Source organism: Chanodichthys erythropterus, chromosome 6 (assembly GCF_024489055.1).
Source record: "Chanodichthys erythropterus isolate Z2021 chromosome 6, ASM2448905v1, whole genome shotgun sequence".
Classification (NCBI taxonomy): domain Eukaryota; kingdom Metazoa; phylum Chordata; class Actinopteri; order Cypriniformes; family Xenocyprididae; genus Chanodichthys; species Chanodichthys erythropterus.
The window spans coordinates 8,524,050-8,547,643 of NC_090226.1; the positions used below are offsets into that span (position 1 = coordinate 8,524,050).

Below are 23,594 nucleotides of genomic sequence, written 5' to 3' on the forward strand. Positions count from 1 at the left end.
AATGAGCTTAAGAAATGTATTTTCCACTTCGCTTGTTTTAAGAACAACGACCAGAGCTGTAAGGACGTGTTGAATGTCAGAACGCCTTTTGTTTCTCACTCAACAAACCTAAGAGGCTTCGATAAAGCAAAACACAAGGTTTGCAATGTGAATTATCCAGTGTACTCATACTAAAAAAGGACAGCCGCCATCTTTTCTGTTAACATACTTAGTTATGGGATTATGTTCTGCTTTTTTCCCAAGAGAAAATTGGGTCTTATCTGGTCTGTATGACAGTTGCCACTGTCTGCATCCGTGTCAGCCGGACACAGGCGGTTGGGAGATAGAAGCAGGTCTGCCCTGAAGCACTTATAATCCCACCCGGGATTACTGTAATCTCCCTCTCTTCATTTTCGAAATCGGGATTTGTGAAAAGAAATGGTGAGTAGATGCGGTTATTGCCACTGAGATACACTGTGTGGCTTAAATATGCATAAGGGCTTCTTTTGTGGCTCAGATCACTTGATCTGTAGTTATGACGAGCGTTGGAACTGAAAATCGCTGTAATTGCTCTCAGAAAGGATTTCATGTATTCCAAACACAAAAGAACAGACATATAAAAAATTGTACTGCAGATCCTAGCCTAATTTGCCCAGTGTTCTTGTTCATGCATTAAAATAGCTTTTATTCCAAAAGGCTATAGTCTCAGAAAACCGTGTGAGGGGAGACATAATATAATTATTATTAGCTTTGCTTATGAATTGTTAAGTAAGTCGCATGACAATTGTCCGATACAACACCTCCCACCCTTATTTTGTTCCAAACCTGTATGACTTTCTTTCTTTTGTGGAAATCAAAATTGCCTATAGAATAAACGTCAGTAGGGACCAGTGTTGTTTCCGACACCATTGACTTGCATTGTATGGATAAAAACAGTTGAAATAAGGATAAGAACAGTCTCCAAAATATCTTCTTTTGTGTTCCCCAGAAGAATGAAAGTCATACAGGTTTGAAAATGACACGAGGGTGAGTAAATGATGAGATTTTTGTTCGGCTGCATTTTTTGTCTTTGGATCGTGACCAAACCAATCATGAGGAAACTATTAAGTTTAGAGATTTTTAAAGGAAGGGGGATCGTCACAATGGTTGTTATGCACCAGACCATTTTAGGACAGTGATATCCACTCATAAGTGGACATTTGGGACGTACACAGATTAGACTTAAACCCTTAAACAACAGAATGCGGTGTGTCGTGGCTATTATATTTAAAAGGTTCCTGTCAAATCCAGGCTTAGATAAAAACGGATGACCTGCGGTGTCTGTTGAGCTCCCTGTAATTAATCTCGATGAATATAACTCTGACCACAAACGTCTAGAGTCATGTGGTGTTAATTTCAAAGGAAGCAATTAATTTTTCAAAACTTTTAACTGGGGGTCTGGGGCTGGGAGCAGGAAATGAGCGGCTATGGCATTTGATTCGTTAAGGCTAGACGATTGATAGGCTCAGTAACCACAGGAAAACATGACAGACTAATTGAATTTGATCACTTGGTAATGCACCAGAGAAATTACCTAATCAATGCTCGTGCCATTGAATAGGCCATTCTTTGTCTCTGCCCCTATAATGAATACATCGCTTGAGAGTCCGAGTATTCTCTTATTCATTTGAGTCTGCTCGGCACGCACAGGGGTAACTTGTTCTGGTCTTGTTTGTTATGTAGTTGTAAACATTGATCGCTCTTTGTTTATGAAGCTTTATTGTGTACATTTCGCAAATGCGATTCCACCCATGGGCCTGGTGTTCAAACAGCCAAACAAACAGACGCAAAAAACGGCTTGTTTGCCCTTGAAACCTTTGATTCTCGATAGCCCGTCATGTCAGATGGCTGTTTTACACTCAATTAGGGAGCTATTGGACCCCAGTCTGTTTGCAGACAGAGTTTGGTTTGTTTAGTTGCTGTGAAAGTTTTCTTCTGGGGTACGGTTAATGTGGATGGATGTGGAAGTGAGCTATTGATGTTCATTTTTGGTCTCATTTATCATAGTTTAATGCATTTCTCATAGCTGCTTGTCTCAAAGTTTTGGTGGTAAATCCAATGCATCAAAATATGAGTAAATCAGTAAAGCTAATACCTACACTAAAAATTATTTTCATGATTTGTTATCACAACATTTTTTCTTTTGTCAAATCAACTTAGATGATTAATATGGGTCAGATAACATAATATTTTGAGTTTCTGTTGATTAAATCAATCGCCTTCATGGTATGAACTCAAATTTTTAATTTACAGTGAATTTATGGTAGCAGCCACATTAAAATAAAATAAAAAATATCTAATATTTTAAGAATAAAGTCATAACATTACAAAACAAAAGTAGCTAGTACTATTTTGAGTTAAAATAAAGTTAAAATGATGAGAATAGATTTTTTTTGTTTTGTTTTGTTTAATTTTATTTAATTAAAAACTCTAAAACTCAGTAAACAGTTGCCACTAATACTTCTTGTGGTACTGACATTGATGATGAAAAAACAACTAAAAAGTACAAACAGCATTAGTTTTACATTGATATGGCCTGCTATAACCTTTACTGATATATCAAATTGCAATTGTACACTACTGAAAGTTTTTTTCTGTATATGACGGTTTACCTATGCTAAGTATAGCCACCATCTGAAAAAGTGAAGAGTTTGTCAGAAAAATAAGTATATTTGTCCACTTGGCAGTAGGCCTGCACGATAAATCGTTATAAAATCGCGATCTCGATTCACCCTGTTCAAGATTTAATTTTTAAATGACTTCGATTTAAAAAAAAAAAAAAAAAATCAGCCTTTATTTTGAAAGGACCGCTCTTCACCCTCAGCCAACGACAAAGCGCCTGTTCACACCAAACGCGAATAGAGCGTCTGGCGCGAATGATTTCAATGTTAAGTCAATGTAAAGACGCGTTTACGCGCACTGGACGTCTCGCGGCGCGAATGGTGCTTTTTGTGCATTTAGCGTTTGACGCGAATTCGCGTCTGACGCCCGAGTTGAAAAATTTGAACTTTGGTTAACGCGGCGCGAATTTATGCTAATCAGGAGCCTGCTTGCTGCTGTGGCGGCAGGCCCGTCCGAAGTCACTCATTCAAAATGGAAGAACGACTGATATTATCAGTGAGCAGTCACACAGAGATTTATGACACAAGTTCATACTTCAGACAGGAATAAGAAGGCCCTCGCTTGGAAGAGTGTCGGTGAGGAGATTGGGCTACCTGGTAAGTTGTACACATTTCACTTTTGAGTCACGTACACGTTTATCGACCCGCAGCCTTCCCGCGACGCTGACTCCTACGCCGCTTTTCTGCTCTCCAGAGCAAATACAAACAAAGCGGTATCTCTCTCGATGAACGCACGATCAACATCAGCCATCTTGCAAACAGACAACCGCCTAGCACTTGCCCCTCCCACAAGAAGCGGATTTCGCCTCGGACGCGTGTCAATTTCGCTTCATACGCTTGTTTTTTACGCGCGTCTATTTCGCTCTAGACGCGCGAATGCATTCAAAATGTTCTAGCGGCAAACTAGACGCGGTAGACGCGAATTTGACGCTCTATTCGCGTTTGGTGTGAACGCTAGTCTCGTGTTTCACTCGTCAAGCGAGCGCGGTAGTTCTATATTGAAGCCTCTACAGGCATGTGGTGATGTGCAATGTTCTATAGGTGCCAAAACAAATATTTTTGGTACTTCCAATTTGTTTTGTTTTGTCATGGTTCATGTGTGCAATAAACATTACATTTCATGAGAAAAAAAATCGTTGTAGAGAATCGTGATATCAATTCTAAGCTAAAAAATCGTGATTCATATTTTTCCCAGAATCGTGCAGGCCTACTTGGCAGACTTACAAGGTGGAATTGAATGTAATGCACACACATGCTCTTCTCCACGTCCTGTTTGTATTGTCAGACAGCAGAGGGCACATATCTGGCACAGCGAAATGCCCAGATGCATTTCACAATCCGGAGAGCTCCAATGACGTTCGAAAGGCAGATGGGCATCTATGCTGCATAAGCATCCCTTCCTTTCCCTCATGACATATTCCCCCCACCTCCATACCTCTCGCTTACCGTGCCTCTATATTTCTTTCACTGTTTGTCCTGTAAACACGCTGTCTTTTGTTCATTTGTCTCTATTGAAAGGAGGCATCTGGCTGGTCACCGTGAAAACACTCAAGAGAGGGTAGTGAGGATTCCTTGAAATAGATGAGCCATTTTTTGCCTCTCTCTTGAGAGAGTCTGTTTTTCTCCCACACACTCCCTTAGACATGCAAAGGCCTTCTCGTTTCGTTGCTTCGCTTCAGACTGGGAGCTTAAGAAACTTTACAGCTTGTAATGAGTACTGTGTGATTGTGAGTTTGCTTACCTGTTGTTTGGGGAGTTTAAAGTTTGTTTAAAAGTATTATAGGTGTATAGGTAGATAATTTTTTAGGTGTATGTCCTCATTTAGATCTTTTTTATTATAATTATTTTATTAAATAACTGGACCTGCATTTAAACTAGATTTGCCTGTCCAGAAGCACCACTGTGCAAATGTTGGTGAGAGTTTGTATAAATATTCCGTTTTACAAATATTCAGTAAGGCTCTCTTTGAAATGTTAAAGTTAGCGTTAGCAATTAGCATTTGTCTCTATTAATGAAGAGGCATCTGGCAACTTTGAAAAGTCTATGTTAAAGATAAAAGAATGGTAGAAGTTACAAAACAGCTTAATCACTCACAACAAAGAAAAATCTAGAAGTCAGTCATGGAAAGTCGAAAGTATTTTTGCTAATGGCTCCATTCGAAAACATGCAGATGGAAGCTAAGCCTGTTGTTAATACTCGTTTGATGCATTAACACAATTGACGGTCCAATGCCCTCAATTAGAAGATAAATACTCAATTAAAACAAGCGTAAGTTTAGTAACAGTGATAAGTAGTGTTGGTCATTAGCCTTCTGCTAGCCTGTAGCATGTAACAGCTGGACTGGAAATGAAAATAGCAGAAACGCTGAGCAGCATTATTCACCTGATAGCTACCTGATGCCATACACCTCCGCGTCTCATTAAAGCCAGGACCCAGAGTTGTAAAAAATGGCTATGTGCTAATTGGCAGGAGAATGTGTGATCTGTACTGTACTTTTTATTAGCTTTTAGTTGTTGATACAAAGCGTTTATTTATAGCGGCACACAGCAAAACCGTTGGAACGAACAGCCGACGTTGGCTGCCAACATGCAAGATTGTGTTGTGTTTTTCATGATTGTGGATATTTGCAATTTGGATGCTTCTGATGAAGTTTTTGCGAAAGACACATGGTATGCAAAGAAAAGATAAATAAGCAGGCTGTGTGGAGCCGTGCATGACCCAGTGCTGCCACGGCCAGCGGACACAGCTTGCGTAATCTCAGAAAAGCCTCATGAATCTCGATTGAGAACGGCACTATCCTCCTCGTTCTCTCACTCAGACGTTCTCTCCAGGGGCAGTTTGCATACAGGCAGGATGTTGTAAAACACTTCCTCTGAAAGTGCTCTTATCAACCTTTTAAAACGCAGACGTGTGTGCTGTGATTCCTGTCGCTGCCAAGGGCACACTGGCGCTGCTGTCAAAACGAACCATCATCCTCCATTCTGGTACCCCTGCGATTATTTCATTAATAGATGGTGCCTTTTTTAACTCATCTTTTTTGTAATGGCTGATTTTTGCATTCTGGGAAACTGGATGTAGGGCTATTTGAATGAACACTGAATTTGCTCTCTTTTTTTTTTTTTTTTTTTACCTTGAAATAGCATAGCTACATGCATCAATGCTGTACAAAAGTTTGATTTGTCCCCGACTCCTGAAAGGTGCTTAAAAATACCCTTTTTTTCTCTCAGGAAATAAAGTTACAGAAGTCAAAATGAACCAGAGTTCGACTTGAATTTTTAAAAGACTCGTGGCAATTACAACTTTAGCTGTAAAGCGTTCCAATCGCTGATTTAGCCTTTGATTCGGCTTCTGCATCTGAGCTTTTTATCTGCGGCTGGAGTTGAAAGACGCACTCCGTACTGCGATAGAGAGTCTCAACAAAGCTCCATAAAGGTCACGAGGGTACAGGGAGGCCTACGTGACCTTTCACACAATCCCACAATCCCCTCCTGCTGTGGCTTTACCGTCTCGTTTCATCATTTCAGCCGTCGGTGACATTGCGTACCATTCAAATATCTCCTTTTGAAGTCCAACAGTGCGTTGAGGAAAAATATTATATCTCTCTCCAGCAAATAGACATTGCTTTATGGTGTAAGGTTTCAGAAGCGAAAAAGAAAATTGAAAAGATAAACATTGCTATCACACTTTGATTATATAGCAGTTCTTTTTTATCTAAAAGACTAAGATCGGTTTGCCTGGATCTTTTCCTGGTCGCATCTTTCAAATGTCTTTGAGACAACAGGTGCGATAACACTTTTATACACCGAGTACATGTGGTAATGTCAGGCATAAAAGCCTATGTTAGTAATAAAGAATGCTTCTGCACTGCATTACTGTACCATCAAGATGTCTGAGAGGTTTTATGATGGTGAGAGAGGGAGAGAGGGAGAGAGAGAGAGAGGGGGGGGGGGGGGTTGGATGTGGACGGTAGGCAGAAGAGAAATAAACCAGTGCATTAGTCTCTCTCAGTCTCGCGTTTAGCCGTGTCAATATTGTCTGGACCACAGCTGAGTCCAGATTCTCTTCCGTTCCACTCCGTATTGACTCTGAGTTAGTGCGCAAACACATTGTGGCAACATTGATGTAACATTGAGTTGAGTAATTGAAACCTATAGCAGAGAGATCAGAGAGGAACTATCGGTTTTTCGTTTGTTTGTTCGTTCGAGAGAGAGCGAGAGAGACGGGAATGGATATTACTCTGTAAAGAATGACAAATTGGTGAAGTTTACTCAATAAAGCACTTCTTATTACTCAGCTCTGTCCTTGTGTAGTGGATCTGATTGGTAGACATTGAGACATTCTCTCTTTTCTCACATATGCAAAGCTGAATTTTAATTTATTTCAAATAGAAATATTTTGTAACAATTTTTTAGAATTTTTTAGTTTGTTTTTTTAAATAAATTAATTTCATTCAGTAAGGATGATTTAAAATGATAAAAAAAGATTTGTATTTTGAATAAATGCTGTTCTTTTTAACTTTTTATTCATCAATGAATCTAGAAAAATGTATCAAGGGTTCAAAAAAACAAAAAACAAAAAAAAACAAAAAAAAACAGGGCAACTGTTTCCAACATTGATAATAACTGTGTATGAAATCAGCATATAAGAATGATTTCTGAAGGATCATGTGACACTGAAGACTGGATTAATTACTGATGAAAATTCAGCTTAGCATCACAGAAATAAATTATATATTTAAAAAAAAAAAACAAACTTTATTTTAAATTGTAATAATATTTCACAATATTACTGTTTATTCTGTATTTTTGATCAAATAAATACAGGCTTGATGAGCATAAGAGGCTTCTTTAAAAAAATAAATGTTCTTAAAAATAGTAATGTATGGATTTGGATTTTTTATTGGATTGTTTTTGTGAGTTTCACACATAAAGAAAAAAATAATAATAATTTGACATGATTTTTTTCAATTAAATATTAGCAAAACATTAATACACACAGAAGATCTAAAATAAAACATAATGCTGTAAACTCTCAGCAAGACATTAATGAGCATTAAGATGCTGGCAGATCACATCACATCACTGTAATACTGTTTATTTTTTTATTTTTATACTTAGAGTCAGTCTAAAAACAAAAAACAATTAGCTTATATTAAGAGCAGTAGTTGTGAATGGAGGTTCCCAGATGGATAGAGATGGTTGTGCATGTGTGGGTGACTGTGCAAAGCCTTTAACAACTCATCCTCTCATTTTCTCATACCAACACACTCCCTCCTCTTCATTCCATTTTCTGCTCTGCTCCTCCACTCTTATTTGTAACTAACAGGTCATTAAGTTCACAAATGTGCAATTGAGTGTTTTGGATGTTTAATTAGTGTGTTTCCTTGACTAATTAAAATGCACAAATCTAAGGATTAAAGCCCCCCTCATTTTCTCCTTCTCTCCCACCCCCCTTTTATGAATAATTAATCAATCTCTTTCACTAGGAGATTCTGTTGCACACCAGGACACATTTCAGTGTCGTGCAAGACGTAAACTCTTTCCCTTTTTCCTTCACAGACAGACAATTTTCCTGCTGAGCCCAATTACATGGGTAACAGGCAGCAGTTTGTTCAAAGGTAAGGCCTATTTAACAGTTTTCTCAGCTTTATTTGTCTTAAACTCCTCTGCACATAAACGTTCTTCAGATTAGAACTAAAAACCCATGCCCGTTTGATCAGTTTCGTCTTGTTTATTCGACTTGTAGCAGCTCCACGTTCAAAGATCCAGAGCGAGCCAGTCTCAGAGACAGCGGGCACGGGGACAGCGACCAAGCGGACAGCGATCAGGACACTAATAAAGGCTCCTGCTGTGACATGTCTGCTAAAGAAGCACTCAAGATGAAGGCCACTGGCCTCAAGCCTCAACCACTTGAGCAGGGTGAGTCCTTCTACATCAGGAACTTTATTTAGAAACAAAGATTGAGTTGTTTAGAGTCTGCCTCTCTTCTTGTGAGCTTTCTTATTGTCTTTCTTTTTGAAGTTGCGGGTGGATTTCAGCAGTGGTGTGTAGTGCAGTCACTCCTACTAGCCAATTTGGCGAGTTGAATTTTATATATAATATATGCATTTTTCAGTTGTAGTTTTTTTAAAAAGGCATCTGAAATAATAAACTAAGTGCAATGTAGTTTTGTCAAAAATATCGATTTTTTGATACATGTCGATACTGAAATATCTGAAACGCTTCAATACTCATTTTTCGCAGAATAGAAACATGATAGTTGCGCGTTCTCGCTCTTTCATCACTCCAACAGCGAGTTGACACACAAACACACCCGCCTTCCCTCACTCACTTGTTTCATTTACTCTGGATGAATATTGTTGGTATTACAGCGCTTAAATTTTACTCATTCCTGCAGATTATTTGCTCACACCCAAAGTGCGCACACATAAAGCCACCTCTCAGTACTAAATGAAGTTCTTTTTCGCCACTTATTGCGATTAAACAGTCAAATACACGCAAAATAATGTCAAAATGCTAGTCTTGGCGATTATTCATGTAAACCTAGTCAGTTTTAAGTAAACGTAAACAGTTGAGAAAGAACTGTAACAGTATAATGGATCCTTGTGTCTGCTCTTAAAGTAACAGCAGCCTAATATATCTGAGATAATATTAAAAATATCTATATGTCAGTTTTCCCCCTATGATATCAATGTCAAAATTTTGGCCAGTGAAAATGCTGAGTGGCTAGTAACTTTGGAAAACCACTAGCCACAGTATGTAGTGAGCAAAAAAAGTTAATGTCAAGCCCTGGTCATAACGATTTTTAATTATTAACTCATATTTATAATTCATTATTTATAATGCATATATGTTTTTAATTATTTAAATGTAATATGCCTTACAAATATACCAAAAAGTAACAATATTCTTATTTGTGGGAAGTGTCGTCTTTCTCTTTGCTGTTTTCCTCTGGATGTCCCTTCCTCAAATGAAACGAAAGCTTTCAGTTAGAGGTCTCAATCGGTTATTCGTTTGCTGACCTCACTGCAGTTGAATCTTTATGCTGTCTCGCTCTCATTTTCGTAACAGCTCATCTCTCGCTCCCACTCTTTCGCTCTCTTTTGCTTTTCAAACTATTCCATCCTTTAGACTCCCTATTTTCCTTGTCCTCTTTCCTCCATCTTTCATTTTCTCCCTCTCCCTCTCTCTCTCTTGTATTCCAGCCACGTTCTCAGTTTATCAAAGCAGGCAGGCCCATTATGATTTTATAAGCCAAACCACTCTAGCCGTTCCATTTAGTGAGTGCTGGTTAGGTGCTGGTAGGCGCTTCCTTAAAATTTTGATAATGGAACATGGAAAATGACTTATCATCCAGCAGGCCATGTCACATTCTCAACCTGATTAAATATGAATAATTATTCCGGGTCTCTCTTGGTAGGACAAATTACTTGTGACATGTTAGAACAATAACTTCAGATAAGAAAGCAGTCCCATACTCCCTTTCCATTGCTCTCGTTCACAAAGGAAGCATGTAAAGATGGTTTTATTCATCTATACCCAGGTCTGCTGGGCCATGTTGAAGACTATTACACTGGGGCCGTATCCCTCAAACGACAATCTGAGGAAGAAAAAAACAAAACATGAGGGAAAGAAAGAGAATAAATGGGCCACAGAAAGCAATACATCAAATATAATGGCACAATTAATCAATAGAACAGAGGGGAATCTACCGCTATCTGAGCCGAGGCAGTGGACGAGTACGCCAAGCCTGTCTGCCTTGATTTGGCTTGTGTGTGTATGTGTGTGTGTGTTTTCATTTGGATTCAGGAATAGTCTGAATGCACTGGCAAGAGAAATTGGCCAATTAAAGAGGCCCATATGTTTCATATTTTGAGAATGTTGTCATTTAATGGTGCATGGGAATGGTTGGAGAATGGCTGAAATTAGCTAGTTTAACAGTGTGACTCACTTACACATACAAAGACAAGAGCCGCAGCTACAATAGTCGCATGTCCAACAAGCTTTATATTAACCTAAGTCACGAGGCGATGAAAACCTGACTGGCAATAGTGATTTCTTTATTTGTAGATGTTGTCGAGTCCTTCTACGTTACAGTGATATGGCAATAAGAAGCGACAAGACACTGAGTGAGTCAATCATTCATTTAACTAATTTGTTAAAAAACATTGATTCATTCAGGCACAAAACAACTGACTATGAGTAAATCATTGAATTATTTACTCAACTGAAACATTTTGCTTAAAAACTCAGATTCATTTAGGAATTAAATGACTGACTGTCTGTCTAGTGAATCATTTTGTCTGTCTAGTGAATCATATGAATTGTTTTGCTCAGAAACACTGATTCATTCAGGAACTAAGCTGCTGACTTGTCTAGTGAATCATTTACTCAAATCAAATTGTTTCGCTCAAAAACACTGATCCATTCAGAAAGGAATCAGCTGACTTTCTATTGAATCATTTACTCGGACTGAATTGTTTCGCTCAGAAACACTGAAGCATTCAGGAACAAAGTGGCTAACTGTCTAGTGAATCATCAAACCAAATTGATTCATTCAAAAACTATGATTCATTCAGGAACAGATCACTAGTGCTTTGCTCTGAGGCGCCAAACAATTTCTGTTTTGACTTCGATTCGAATTTTTTCCATTTAAAGAGGAAAAGTGCACAAATTATCTGTGAAGATTGTGCCAAAAATACATGTTACTCAATATTTACTTTGTGTTAATTGAACTCTTATATAAAAGTCATCACTTTTTTTCATGCATTTTCTGCATGGAAATATATAGGCTGTAATCAATGAAACACTGAGCAGTGTTAGTATGATTAACTCACAGCTTTATGTTTGCGTTAAGTTAAATATGTCTACTCTGAATAGTATATTTGCTGTATTATCCTCTCAAACAGGTTGGGTTTTGATGGCCAAACTTACTTTTCTCCAATTCCTCATTTTTTTCTGTTTTATTGAGTATTGAAATCAATAATTAAGCTACAAGACAGTTAACTGGGAATGGCTGTCTGTTTTGCCAATATCACTCCAGAGGGCTGGTTATATCTTCTCTCAGACAGGCACACTTTAAACTCTCTTTCACACACAGATGACACATGACAGTCTAGAGAAAGCCCAGGCTAGCCTAGAGATCCCCTGTGTCCTCTTGTAAGCATTATCACATTCAACATTAGACTGTCTCCACTACCACCAGCTTCTAAATCTGTGTTAAAAGCCTTTGAAATGGATATTTTACTGTGTAGTGAACGATATGTTTCACTGCATATGCAGCGTGTTATAGTGGTGTCGTTAACAGTGGAGTATTATAGCTTTTTATGGCAGCAGGTTGTGGTCAGTGGATATTAGTTTGTGTGTGCGTGTATGTAAGGAGCAACTTGGGTTTGATGCATTATTTAGGAAATGGGAACTTCTCTTTTTCTGTCTGCTTTTCCCTACTATATCACCCTCTCTAATCTCTCATTCCTTGGTTTTGACACATATTAACTAGATATTGTTTAGAATTATCATTAAAGTTATTAAAGTGTCCATTATTGCAATTATTTGCTTTTAAACTTAAAAAACAATCAACACTGTGGGTGAAAAAACAGACTTACCAAGTAGCTCCTGTTCCTTTAATAAGATGTATTTGACGTTGTGAAGAATTGAAGTGTGGGTGATACACTGCTGCACAAATCAACAAATCATATTATTATTATTATTTACATGTTTGTTACTTTTAAAGGGGACCTACCTTTTACAAGATGTAATATAAGTCTCTGGTGTCCTCAGAATGTGTCTGTGAAGTTTCAGCTCAAATCATCACAAAGATCATTTATTTTAGCTTGTCAAATTTGTTTTTTTTTTCTTTTTTCATTTCTTTTTTTTTTCCATTAAATGCAAATGAGCTGCTGCTCCCGGCCCCCTTTGCAAAAGAGCTTTAACAGCTCATGCCTCGGTTGCTCAACAACAACAAAGCTGGAGAATCTCACGCAGACAAAATGAGGATTGTCAGTAACGGTGTTCAGCCTTACATTGTTCAAACCAGACTCGGACACTGATGGAGAGACTCAGTAAGAAGTTACAACTTATAGAATGCATCTGGATGTTTCTGAATGGTTAGTGGATAAATTTATGTTGTTGCTGTGGAGTTGATTCAACTCATTGTTTTTGAAGCAGTCCGACATAAAATGGCGGTATGGTAACAACAACTCTTCCTCTTCTCTAAAGCAGCCCAACATGACCGCATCCCCTTTGTTGCGTGTTCCCGGGGGCAGGGTTTATGTAAATTTTGGGGTTTGTGATGTCACCAACCCGGAAAGAAACTTGTTGTAGTCCCTACCATCCCTTTGAATAGTCCTTAAAAAGCAAAATAAAATATCTCCCTTTGCATTGAACTTGTTTTTATGCTCAAACAGCAACATTACACACTAACTAAAGTTAAAATAGTAAAATCATAATCAAGGACCCCTTTAAGAGTAATGAATATTATTTAGTTTCCTATCTTTTAAAGGATCCATCCATCCATTGTTTGTGCTACCAAAGGGTTTGTATTTGTTTCAGCGTTGTGAATGCAATCAGCACTGTGATTAATGACCAATGAAATATTTATAATTGGCTGCAGGGTGAGGTTTGTGCTTGGTTTTGTTGATCTGCCTCTGAAACAACATTCCTTGGATCATATCATCAAGAGGGAAGAGTATTATGATAACCAATAGCCACACTCTAAAAAATGCTGGGTTAAAAAAACCCAAACTTGGTAAAATATGGACAAACCCAGCAGGTTGGGTTAAAGGGCACCTATTATGCCCTCTTTCACAATATGTAATATAAGTCTTTGGTCTGGTCAAGTTTCAGCTTAAAATACCCCACAAATTTGCCCCTTATTGGGGGTGAGTAAAAACATGCCTTTTACTATATTACTATATTGCTGGCTAAAAAAAAAATAAATCCAAAATTGGTTGGAAAAAATGGCTGGGTGAAAACAACCCAATCCCTGGTTTTGTCCATATTTAACCCAGCAGTTTTTAGAGTGCAGACATTCAGGTTGCCTTCATTCTGGTATGGAATGCCCACTTTTCAGTCAATTCCTGACTGAAAAAGTCCCATCTTACAAGTTTTTTTCTCATTAAACATGAAATACGTCACATTACGGAAATAAAATGATATTTCATGTTGACTTTAAGTACCCCCTGGGGTGCATTGTGAGTTCAATGTCTAGGTGTGTTTCTAGATACGCATCCATGCTTAGAATATTAACTAGCTGTTGTACCAACAACTGTTATAGCTGATGGCAAATTGTGTATTCATAAGGGCAAATTAAATACAGAGATACGGATGAGAAGAGAAACAGAATAAGATCTTAATCGCTGGACGTAGTCTTTCTTATTATCGCAGGCATACACATGTGTGTTTTCACTTCCTTTCGGACATCCACCCTAGCTACTTGTACGGGTTGTGAGAATTTAATGCCCATATAAGTGTGCGTGTGTGTGTTTGCGATTTTTCCTTGGGCTGTGTATTAAGTCATAATTCAGTCGAGCAGAGAGAGACCAGACCCTGTTCACACAGACATAAACAACAGAGGGTAGTAGAAGACAATACTCGTTTTCCTCTCTTTCTCTCTCTCTCTCTCTCTCTCTCTCTCTCTCTCTCTTTTGCCATCTACTCTAATTATGCTCACCCTCTAGCACAAACACATTTATAGGAATCATAACTGGAAAGACATATGCATTGTGAATAGAACTGCAGTCTCACATGGATCTAGTGTCATGTTTTGATCCCTGTGGAGAAGAGTTAGTTTTATCTGCCATGTTCCTCTCACTCTCTCGGTCTCTCTGTTCTTAATTGGATCAGAACCAAGTTGTTCTTAGAACAAACACAAGCTCTGTTCCAGAACCTAGTAAGCTGCCTACCTAGACTGTGTTTTAAGGCATCATGTTCCCAATGGGAACGCTGTCCTAAAAGCATGGAAGCAATTTGAGATGTTGTTTTGTCCCAAATTGAAGTATCCTTTGTAGACAAGGCAATGCCAGCTTGAATGACGACTAATTATTTTTTTTTTATGTGATTAATAAACTATTTTACTCAATATTGGTGTGTGCCATGTATTTTTTGTTAATTATTTAATACACACTCTTTTTTTTCTTTCTGTTTCTGTATGTTTTCTTTCACTCCCTCTTTTCCTCTCTCTATTATTTTTGTCGCCCCGGCGCGTGTGCAATCGTGAAATTGATTAATTAGACTCTCTAAATTGGGAGCTGTGTATTAATTAAGCAGAAAAGTATTTTTTGTATTAATTGGTGATTAATTGATGTAAAGTTTTGCCTGCAGCAAGGGCTAATCCTGGAATGTGTTCATCAGCGGCCATCACACGGTCCGATACGCACGTATACGAGTTACGAACACCGGGCCATTACGCAAGCACCGAGATGTGTACCTGCGATAATGTGTACGTGTGCGTGCGTGAAAAGGTCCCATTAGATTGCTGTGTAAGTGTTCAGGATGACCTCCCTTAATTGTGTTTGATTGGAGCGCGATAATCAAATTGTCTCACCTCTTTTCCACTGTAATGCTTCAGATTATTCATCTGAAGGAACAAAATGGAAGAGCAAAATGGAGAAACTGAAATAGAAAACGTAATTATTGTAATAACTGAACCAGTGTCTACCAGTCTACCAAGTTTAGCTGGTTAGCTTTGGTTGGGGTTCAGGGTTTTAGCTGGTTAGCTTGGGTTCAGGGTTATTTTGGTGTCAGCGATTATAGTTTCTAGGGTTACACTTCTTTTACTGTGCCGTAGTTACATGGTAATTACTCAAATTAGTACTGAGTACTATTAATTAAAGGGTTAGTTCACCCAAAAATGAAAATTCTTTCATTTATTACTCACCTTCATGCCGTTCCACACCTGTAAGTCCTACGTTAATCTTCGGAACACAAATTAAGATATTTTTGTTGAAATCTGATGGCTCTGTGAGACCTGCATAGCCAGCGAAGGTCTTACGGGTGTGGAACAGCATGAGGGTGAGTGATAAATGAAATTATTATTATTATCTTTTTTTTTTTTTTTTCATTTTTGGGTGAACTAACCCTTTAACTACATGCACTTACTATAGAGTTACAGTTAGGGATAGAGTTTGGTTTAGGGTTAGTTACTTGTAATTATCCATAATTTTTGTTATTACTATCTTAAGTATATGTGTAACTACAGCACTGTAAAATAAAGTGTCACTGTTTCTATAAATATTTAAAATTAGTTTTTATTTTTAGATTTTCCATATTCATTTTAATTTTAAAGTTTTAGTATTTTTTTGTGTGCGTTGTCATTTTATTCATTTTTTTATTTTTTTTATTACAGTTTTAATTTTAATTATTTTAGTACTACAAATCAAACTAAACAGAAATTAAAAATGTTGCAAAATAAAATAAGCTAAAAATAAGTTTACAGTTTTTTATGTGCTATTTTATTTTATAAAAGTAATGTTTTTTGTGGTTTTAGTTTAGTTTTAGTTAACCACAACTCTGGTCCAGTTAAGCCCTGATATGACTGCACCATTATGGTTGCAAAAAGAAAATATTTTGCAAATATTTCATTCATATATATATATATATATATATATATATATATAAAGATAAAGCCAGAAAATTCCATCAATGGTGGGGAAAGAGTTAAGAGTACTTTAAACATATATATATATATATATATATATATGTTTAAAGTACTCTTAACTCTTTCCCCACCATTGATGGAATTTTCTGGCTTTATCTTCTCCATCTGTGTTTTGATCATCGTTGTGAATCCAATCCATACGTATTCTTGACAAAATTGCGATTTTCTTAGCTTTTTGCTCAAAATGTTGCTTTTTTTTTAATTAAACTTACCCACATTCAAATGCTGATTAAATAAGAATGCATGAAGCTAGAATAAAACATCTGATCTTTCTTTTGCTGTATTGCATGTTCAGATAATTATACAAGAAAATGTTCTGGGGGCCATAACTTTTGTGAAAATGATCAAAAATGCTGGCGCTTGCGGGCAACTTTTTTCAAAAACGCTGTTGGGGAAGAAAGAGTTAAAAGTGTGAATGGGTTTCTATTTTTACCCTTCTGCATTTGACGTCACAGCACAGAATAATCAATAATGAAGGATTAATCGGCGTCATTGTAATGTCATTAGGTGTGTTTGACTTGATGTGCAGACCGATCAACGTATGACATCAAAGTACGATTAGAAAACAGATGGCTCTTTTTACTTTCGAACCGCTCTCGTGGTACTTTGATGTCATACACTGATCGGCCTGTGCAGCGCCACTTCAAGTCAAACACAACTATTTCTGTAAGGCTTCAGAGAGATTAGTCACATGACATTTACTCAGCTGATTGGTCTGAAATAAAAAGTTAGCAAGCCAAGCAACTGCCATCAAGATGAATGAGAATGCTAATGGATAGATTTCTCCAGACACAAACCCAGTCACCCATTTCCCACTCTCTTTTTTTTTTTTTGGCATGGTAATCAAGTCTCTTTTACCCACTTTATCTGTTGGAACAAAGCGATGTGATGCTTGGTCACACACACATTATAGTTTTGAGACTACCTGAAAGTGACGGCTGATTGATTCTCCCTAGCCACTGAGATGCTTTGAATCGAATAGTCAGGTGGAAGCAGAGCTCTGGGAAACAACAGACGCTCTAGCAAGACTCCAAAATGCGTCACAGCACCACACAGGCAAAAGGTCTGATCAGACATATTGATTAAGATCCTGATTCTACAAGCCTTATTTAACTTCTCTGCCAGCAACACGATTCATTCATCAATACATGATTCTTTCAGCATGGCCTTCGTTAACGGAACAGGTGCATGTGTTTAAGGACCACATGAAGTGGCTTGGAATAGTTCACTTAAATATCAAATCATTACACACCATTTGAAGATGAAAATTTCCCCCTCCATCATAGCTCATATGCAAGATGCATCCTGTGAAAGTTGATGTCAATAATGGTGTTGCATCTCGTTGACATCAAACCTGGTGTGTTTAATGTTTAATGTTGATGAAAATATTCAGTGGGCATAATGTTATCCATAGGGATGTGATTGAATCAGACTCATTAAGCTATGATATTATTAATTTACATTATTTTTCCCTGCCTACGCAGGTTATGTTTGCATTAGACATTTTCAAAAGCAGAGAAGGTTATTACATTTTCCTTCAGAATATGTACCGATAATGTGTGCACATTAAGTTCAAGGACATTTGTTTCGAATTTAATGTCGCGTTGTCTTTAAGACCAATGCATTACTTCCTGGCACCTGTTTTGTACATGGCATCAAACGCTTCAGTGAAAAGCACAGAAAAATGGGTACACCATTCGTCTGGTGAGCAATAAAGGGGCTGAGATGATATTTCTTCAGGTGGGAAATAAATCAAGAAATGAAGAGCACTCTGAAAATATACCTAAAGGGGTTGATATATTTTTTTGTGCATATCCCTCTTTGTGATCCTTAAACACATCCACTTCAAAAGAGCAAAATCAGTTAATTAATGACATCCTAACTGATGCCCTTTTCCCACTTGTTGCCTAGGTAACCTCCTCTTCCTGGCACTCAGGCATTAGCAGAACCCATGTTGACAGATTTGAATGTTTTTTTTTGCACCTTTTTCCACCAAAAAAGGTCATTTCCTGTCATTCGTATTTCATGCCCATATAATTCAGACGTATTTAGACAATGTTGTGTTTGAAATGGCTCTAAACTTCTTTGGGGTTATTCATCCACACTCTCAATGGAACATATAAGCACTCTTAGCTTTCTTCTTGTCAATTCTTTTCAGAACGCTTCATTCACCTCTTTTCCGTAAGTTCCACATCTGTTTTATTCTTTCTTTGCTGCTAAGAAAAGCGGGTCTGTGTAATACAGATAAAGAATTATGTGTGTAAATGACTACCACAAGACATCAGGCTGTTTTCTAAGGTGGTAGAGCTGCAGTACACACACACACACACATGTTGGAGGGTTTTCATGTTTTATGGGGACTTTCCATGTGCATAATTATTTTTATACTGTACAAACAATCCCCTAAATCTACCCACCACAGAAAACCTTCTGCATTTTTACATTTTCAAAAAACATAATTCCACAAAGACAAGGATTTCGGATATTGCCATATTTGCGGGGACATTTTGTCCCCATAATTTAGGGGAAATCCCAAACCACACACACATACATACCCACACCACACAATGGTGATTCAAATGTCTTTTCACTTATAGTATTGGCTTGTGGAGAAAATGTGCAGCTTTCAAATGTTGTATTATTAATACTGCAGTTGATAACTTTGACTTATAGGTTTAATTAGAAATTTAAAATAAAATATAAAAAGCAGTATTGTGTATGAATAATGACCTCAGACACAAGATATTGACAAACATATATAGTAAGCATTGGCATTTTAGTATTATTTATATAGTAAATAGTATATGACTTATTATATATTATTTATAATATTTATTTTTTTATATCTAAATATAAATATATTTTATATCTAAAAAATAAATATATTTTATATTTACATATTATATATTTATATTTATTTTATTATATTTTTATATTTTCAGTTTTCATTTTAATTTTAGATTAAGTTTTAGTAATTTAGTTATGTGCTTTTGTCATTTTCATTCTTTTTTATATATATATTTCTCTAATATTTCAACTTTTATTTCAGTTAATCTCCAAGGCAACACTTCATTTTCATTTAGGTTTAAATTTACATATTACATTTAAAATTACATATTTTGATGGTTCAGTCAAACAAATATCACTTCTGACCACTAGTGTATATTAGCTTTTTTTCAATAAGCCAAAACTATTTTTAATAGTTTTAGTGCCCTTAAAATCAGAGGGAAGCAATATATTGATATTAGATAATATTTTGGTTGATAATGTTGCTCAGGCTTCATCTCTATCCTTACAATTAATCCACATCCTACTTTGTGAAGTCATGGTATATATGCATTGATCCTTTCATTTCTGTAAAGCATTTCTGTATGAATTCCACTCTTGCACAACTCCATAATCTCCAAAATTTATCTTACTGAAGTTTATATTGCAGAAACTCTAGTAGCAGGGCTTCTTTTTTTTTTTTTTTTTGGAGTTTCACAGGAATAGACTCAGCTCTGTCATCAATGCTTTCATGAGTCGACTGTCAGTAAGAGTAATCACTGTCATTGTCTCACTTTAAAGTGACTCAAAAATGCATTAATATCACATAAATCTTACAGTTTTAGACGTCAGTGTATTTTTCATGTTTGACAAGTTTCGTATCTCTTTTTTTTATTTCGAGGTAGAGCTGTCACCGCACATCTGATTTAGCCATAAGCTCTCGAATTTGTTCTCTATCAATTCCGACAATAACAGACATGTCGCAATAATGTAATTGATTTGTAGTCGAGAGAAAAACGCAACTAGCAAATTGAAGGGTCAGCAAATCTCTTCTGATTTATTTTGTTCAATTTTTTGATGCCTCTCAGCAGTGGTGCGGTGATTCATCAGTCAAAATCACTGAATAGTTAATCACTTTCTTTTCTTTATTTTTTCACACTTGTAAATGAACTTTGTGCAAATGAGATTTTGATCAGAACATACATCAAAACTGATCATCTGTTTTCATGAGTCATGTTTCTAGAGATGTGTGGGTGAGAGATATGGCTTTAAAAAAAAAAAAAAAAACGCCTCTCCGGCACGTGAGCACCAGCTCGGCCGTAGCAGATATATAGCCTGTGATTGTGTGAGCATGAAAGCGGCTGACCTGCCGAGTCCCGTGGGGAAGAGCGGCTTTTCCCTCATAACGATTACAAATCGCCAGCAATGCAATTACCAGGGGCTAAGCAATGACTTTCGTGACTTAAACAATGGTAGCAGGTCTCGGACAGCATTGTTCAATAGCAGAATAAAGCTGGAGATTTGTTGCTCTCTCAAACTCAATAAGATACCATGTTCATTCATTTCTACAGAGCTTCTGGGACCACTGAAGGCTGTTTTCAGGGACCATCAAAGTAATATTCATGCTATTAAGATACTTATCTAAACATTTAGCATACTGAATGCTACCTCAGGCTTTCCAGTGAAGATATATGTCTGCATTACACTGTAAGAAAAGAAATCTCTTGGAAAATGGAAAAGGTCATTTTATGCCAAGACATTATTCGCTATGTTTATAAGTTACCTTTGCTGTAAAAAGTAATACTCTCTATCTATTTAATAAAATTGTAGCAACAGATTACAAGCAATATTATTAATTAAATTCAACATAAGAATTGAGTAAGAATTAAGTCCTTGAGTAACAAATTAATTCCTTAAAAGTCAACCATTTAAAATGTAAGTGTAAAATTAGCAAACACCATTACGAAAACCACAAACTGACATAAAAAGCAAAGACTCAAACTGCCCAACTAAATGAAATACTGATCACCATAACGGTGACCAAACATTTTCAATAAAATCAACATATCTGTTATTCAGATATTTTTGTTTAAGTTTTACTTAAATTTTACTCATTTTAAATGGTTGACATTTAAGAAATTCATTTGATTAATTCTAACTCAATTCTATTTGCTCAATTTAATTAACCATATTGCTTGTAAATGGAGTAGAAATAGGGTATTACTTTTTACAGTGTTTAAAGGGTTAGTTCACCCAAAAATTCTGTCATCTTTTACTCACTTTAATGTCCAGAAATTTCTGTCCCCCCATTGACAGTCCACTCAACTACTGCTTTGACACTTCAAAAAAATCATAAAGAAACCGTAAAATTAATCCATATAAATAAAGTGGTTCAGTCCAATTTTTCTCGATCGCTTTATATGATAACGGAAAATTTAGGCTTTTATTCACACATAAACATTCATCAGTGCACACATCAGATATGGTAAACAGAAGTGCAAGCATAATCGCATGAAGTGTGAGAACCAATGAGGTTCATTCTTGTGCGTTACGCATCACATATGAGCTTCCGCAAAAACCAATGAGGTTCTTGTGCATCAAACCGGTTCGGTTGAGCTTCTATTTATGTTCACAATGTTTATACATGAATAAAATTAAATCTGTTCATCATATAAAGCGATGGAGTCTCTTCTGAAAATTTGGACTAAACCCCTTAATTCATATGGATTAGTTTTACAATCTCTTTATTAACTTTTTGAAGCTTCAAAGGGGTAGGTGCAAAGCTGTCTATGCGGGTACAGAAATCGCTCTGAATTCATTCAGAATATCTTCATTTGCATTACGAAGATTATCAAAAGTCTTACGGGTTTGGAATGACATGAAGGTAAGTAAATGATGATATTTGTGGGTGAACTATCCCTTTAACTCTAAAACACAACACAATGCAATGCATAATTCAAAACCCATTGTGGATCAAGTCAAGTCATCTTTATTTCTATAGCATTTTATACAATACAGATTGTTTCAAAGCAGCTTCAAAGTAATAAACAGAATCAATGATGCAAACTTCATCGAATATAAGAAAAAACAAGCTGTAAAAAAGCTTTGAAATGGTGACAGTGGTGTCATTATTATTTAGTTCAAGTCTTTTCAAAGTTGATTCAGTATCCATTTGTCAATTCCGAAAACTAATTCGATTAAGCTATGAAGCAGCTCTACAGAAGACAGTTGTGTCATCATCCAGCTCAGTTATGTTGTCATCCGATAGTGTCAGTGATAATATTACTAAATATTAAGTGTTAACTGACTTCCTGTTTGTTTGTAAAACTCACATTAACATTGTATTTCTGTTAAGAACAACAGCTGGTACGACTAGCCTCGGCGGAGAACTCTAATTAACGTGTTCGTACGCATAGGACCTAAACAGGTACCATATGGGAGATTGTTGGTTCATATATCTATATCACATCTGTCTGGTAAATGTGATTAATTGATGTTTAATGGCTTGCATCTCAATTTTATTGATCCAAAAAGATGTCTCAGGAATGTTTCAATTCAGTGGCGTCAATAGAATCGAGTGAGGAAGTGAACTGTTCTTATACAATTTCTGTAAAAGCCTGCTCTTTTGCACTGGAAGTGTAAAACTATTGCTGTCAGATGGCAGGCTTTTGGTGATGTTTCAGATAATTATTTCATCACCCCAAAATCGATGTTTTTTTCACCCTCATTAATAGTCCCTCTCCTGCAACAGCCTTTGTTCTCTAACTGAATAAGCACGACCCAATTGATGCATGTGAATGTCAGAAGAAACATTTGGAGAGGGAAATTAGAAGCCTGAGCAATCTGGAGTAGCACGAGTCTTATCATTCATGTATCACTCTTGTTGTTGTTGTTGTTTTGTGTCCTCACCTCACTCGTTCACACTCTCGAACATGCACACTTAAAGCAATTTAGTCCACTAAGCTAACGCAATCCCACGGAAAGGCTGCAAATCTTTTTAAGGGCAATATCAGGAGCTTAGGATTTTGTTTCCTTTATTATAGGAGATTTAAGGGATTAGCTTTCACTCTAAATACACAAAGTTTCATTTTGTTCCACTTTGTGAGTATATTTGTGTGGTAACAGAAGCATTGTGGACCTTGAGATTAAGAAAAGATGTCTTGTGTCCACCATCCTATGTTGTTTGATGACTACTTTTGTCTCATGACGAGCGTCTTTTAACCCTACAAAGCCTGCTGTATCGTATTGTCGGGGTTTGAGGGAAACCTCATACAGTATCTCCATATTCCATCTTTTTTATTTAGTTTTAGTAAAAACATATGTAGATAAACAATACCCCTTTAATCATTTCCTTTCATCTTTCCTTGTTCATTTTGTAAAAGAACTTGGCAGATTGGTAGAAAACATTGATTACTTTTTTAACTAGATTTTAGTACTTACATTTAGTTCTCTATTTCTATGCCCAGCCCTTTTGCATATATCCACATACCTCTGTTTCATGTAATTAAGCTGGAGCCTCGTTAGCCCCGGGTA

General features: G+C 36.7%; 1 protein-coding gene across 1 annotated transcript in view; it reads left to right on the forward strand.

Annotated features, from left to right (window-relative positions):
- The window catches only part of pcdh17 (protocadherin 17), an 80,614-nt gene that overhangs the window by 26,638 nt on the left and 30,382 nt on the right, over positions 1–23,594 (forward strand). The window contains exons 3-4 of the mRNA XM_067387199.1: positions 8,198–8,256; positions 8,385–8,557. Of these exons, the coding sequence (XP_067243300.1) occupies positions 8,198–8,256; positions 8,385–8,557 (232 nt within the window). The remainder of the gene's footprint in view (positions 1–8,197; positions 8,257–8,384; positions 8,558–23,594) is intronic.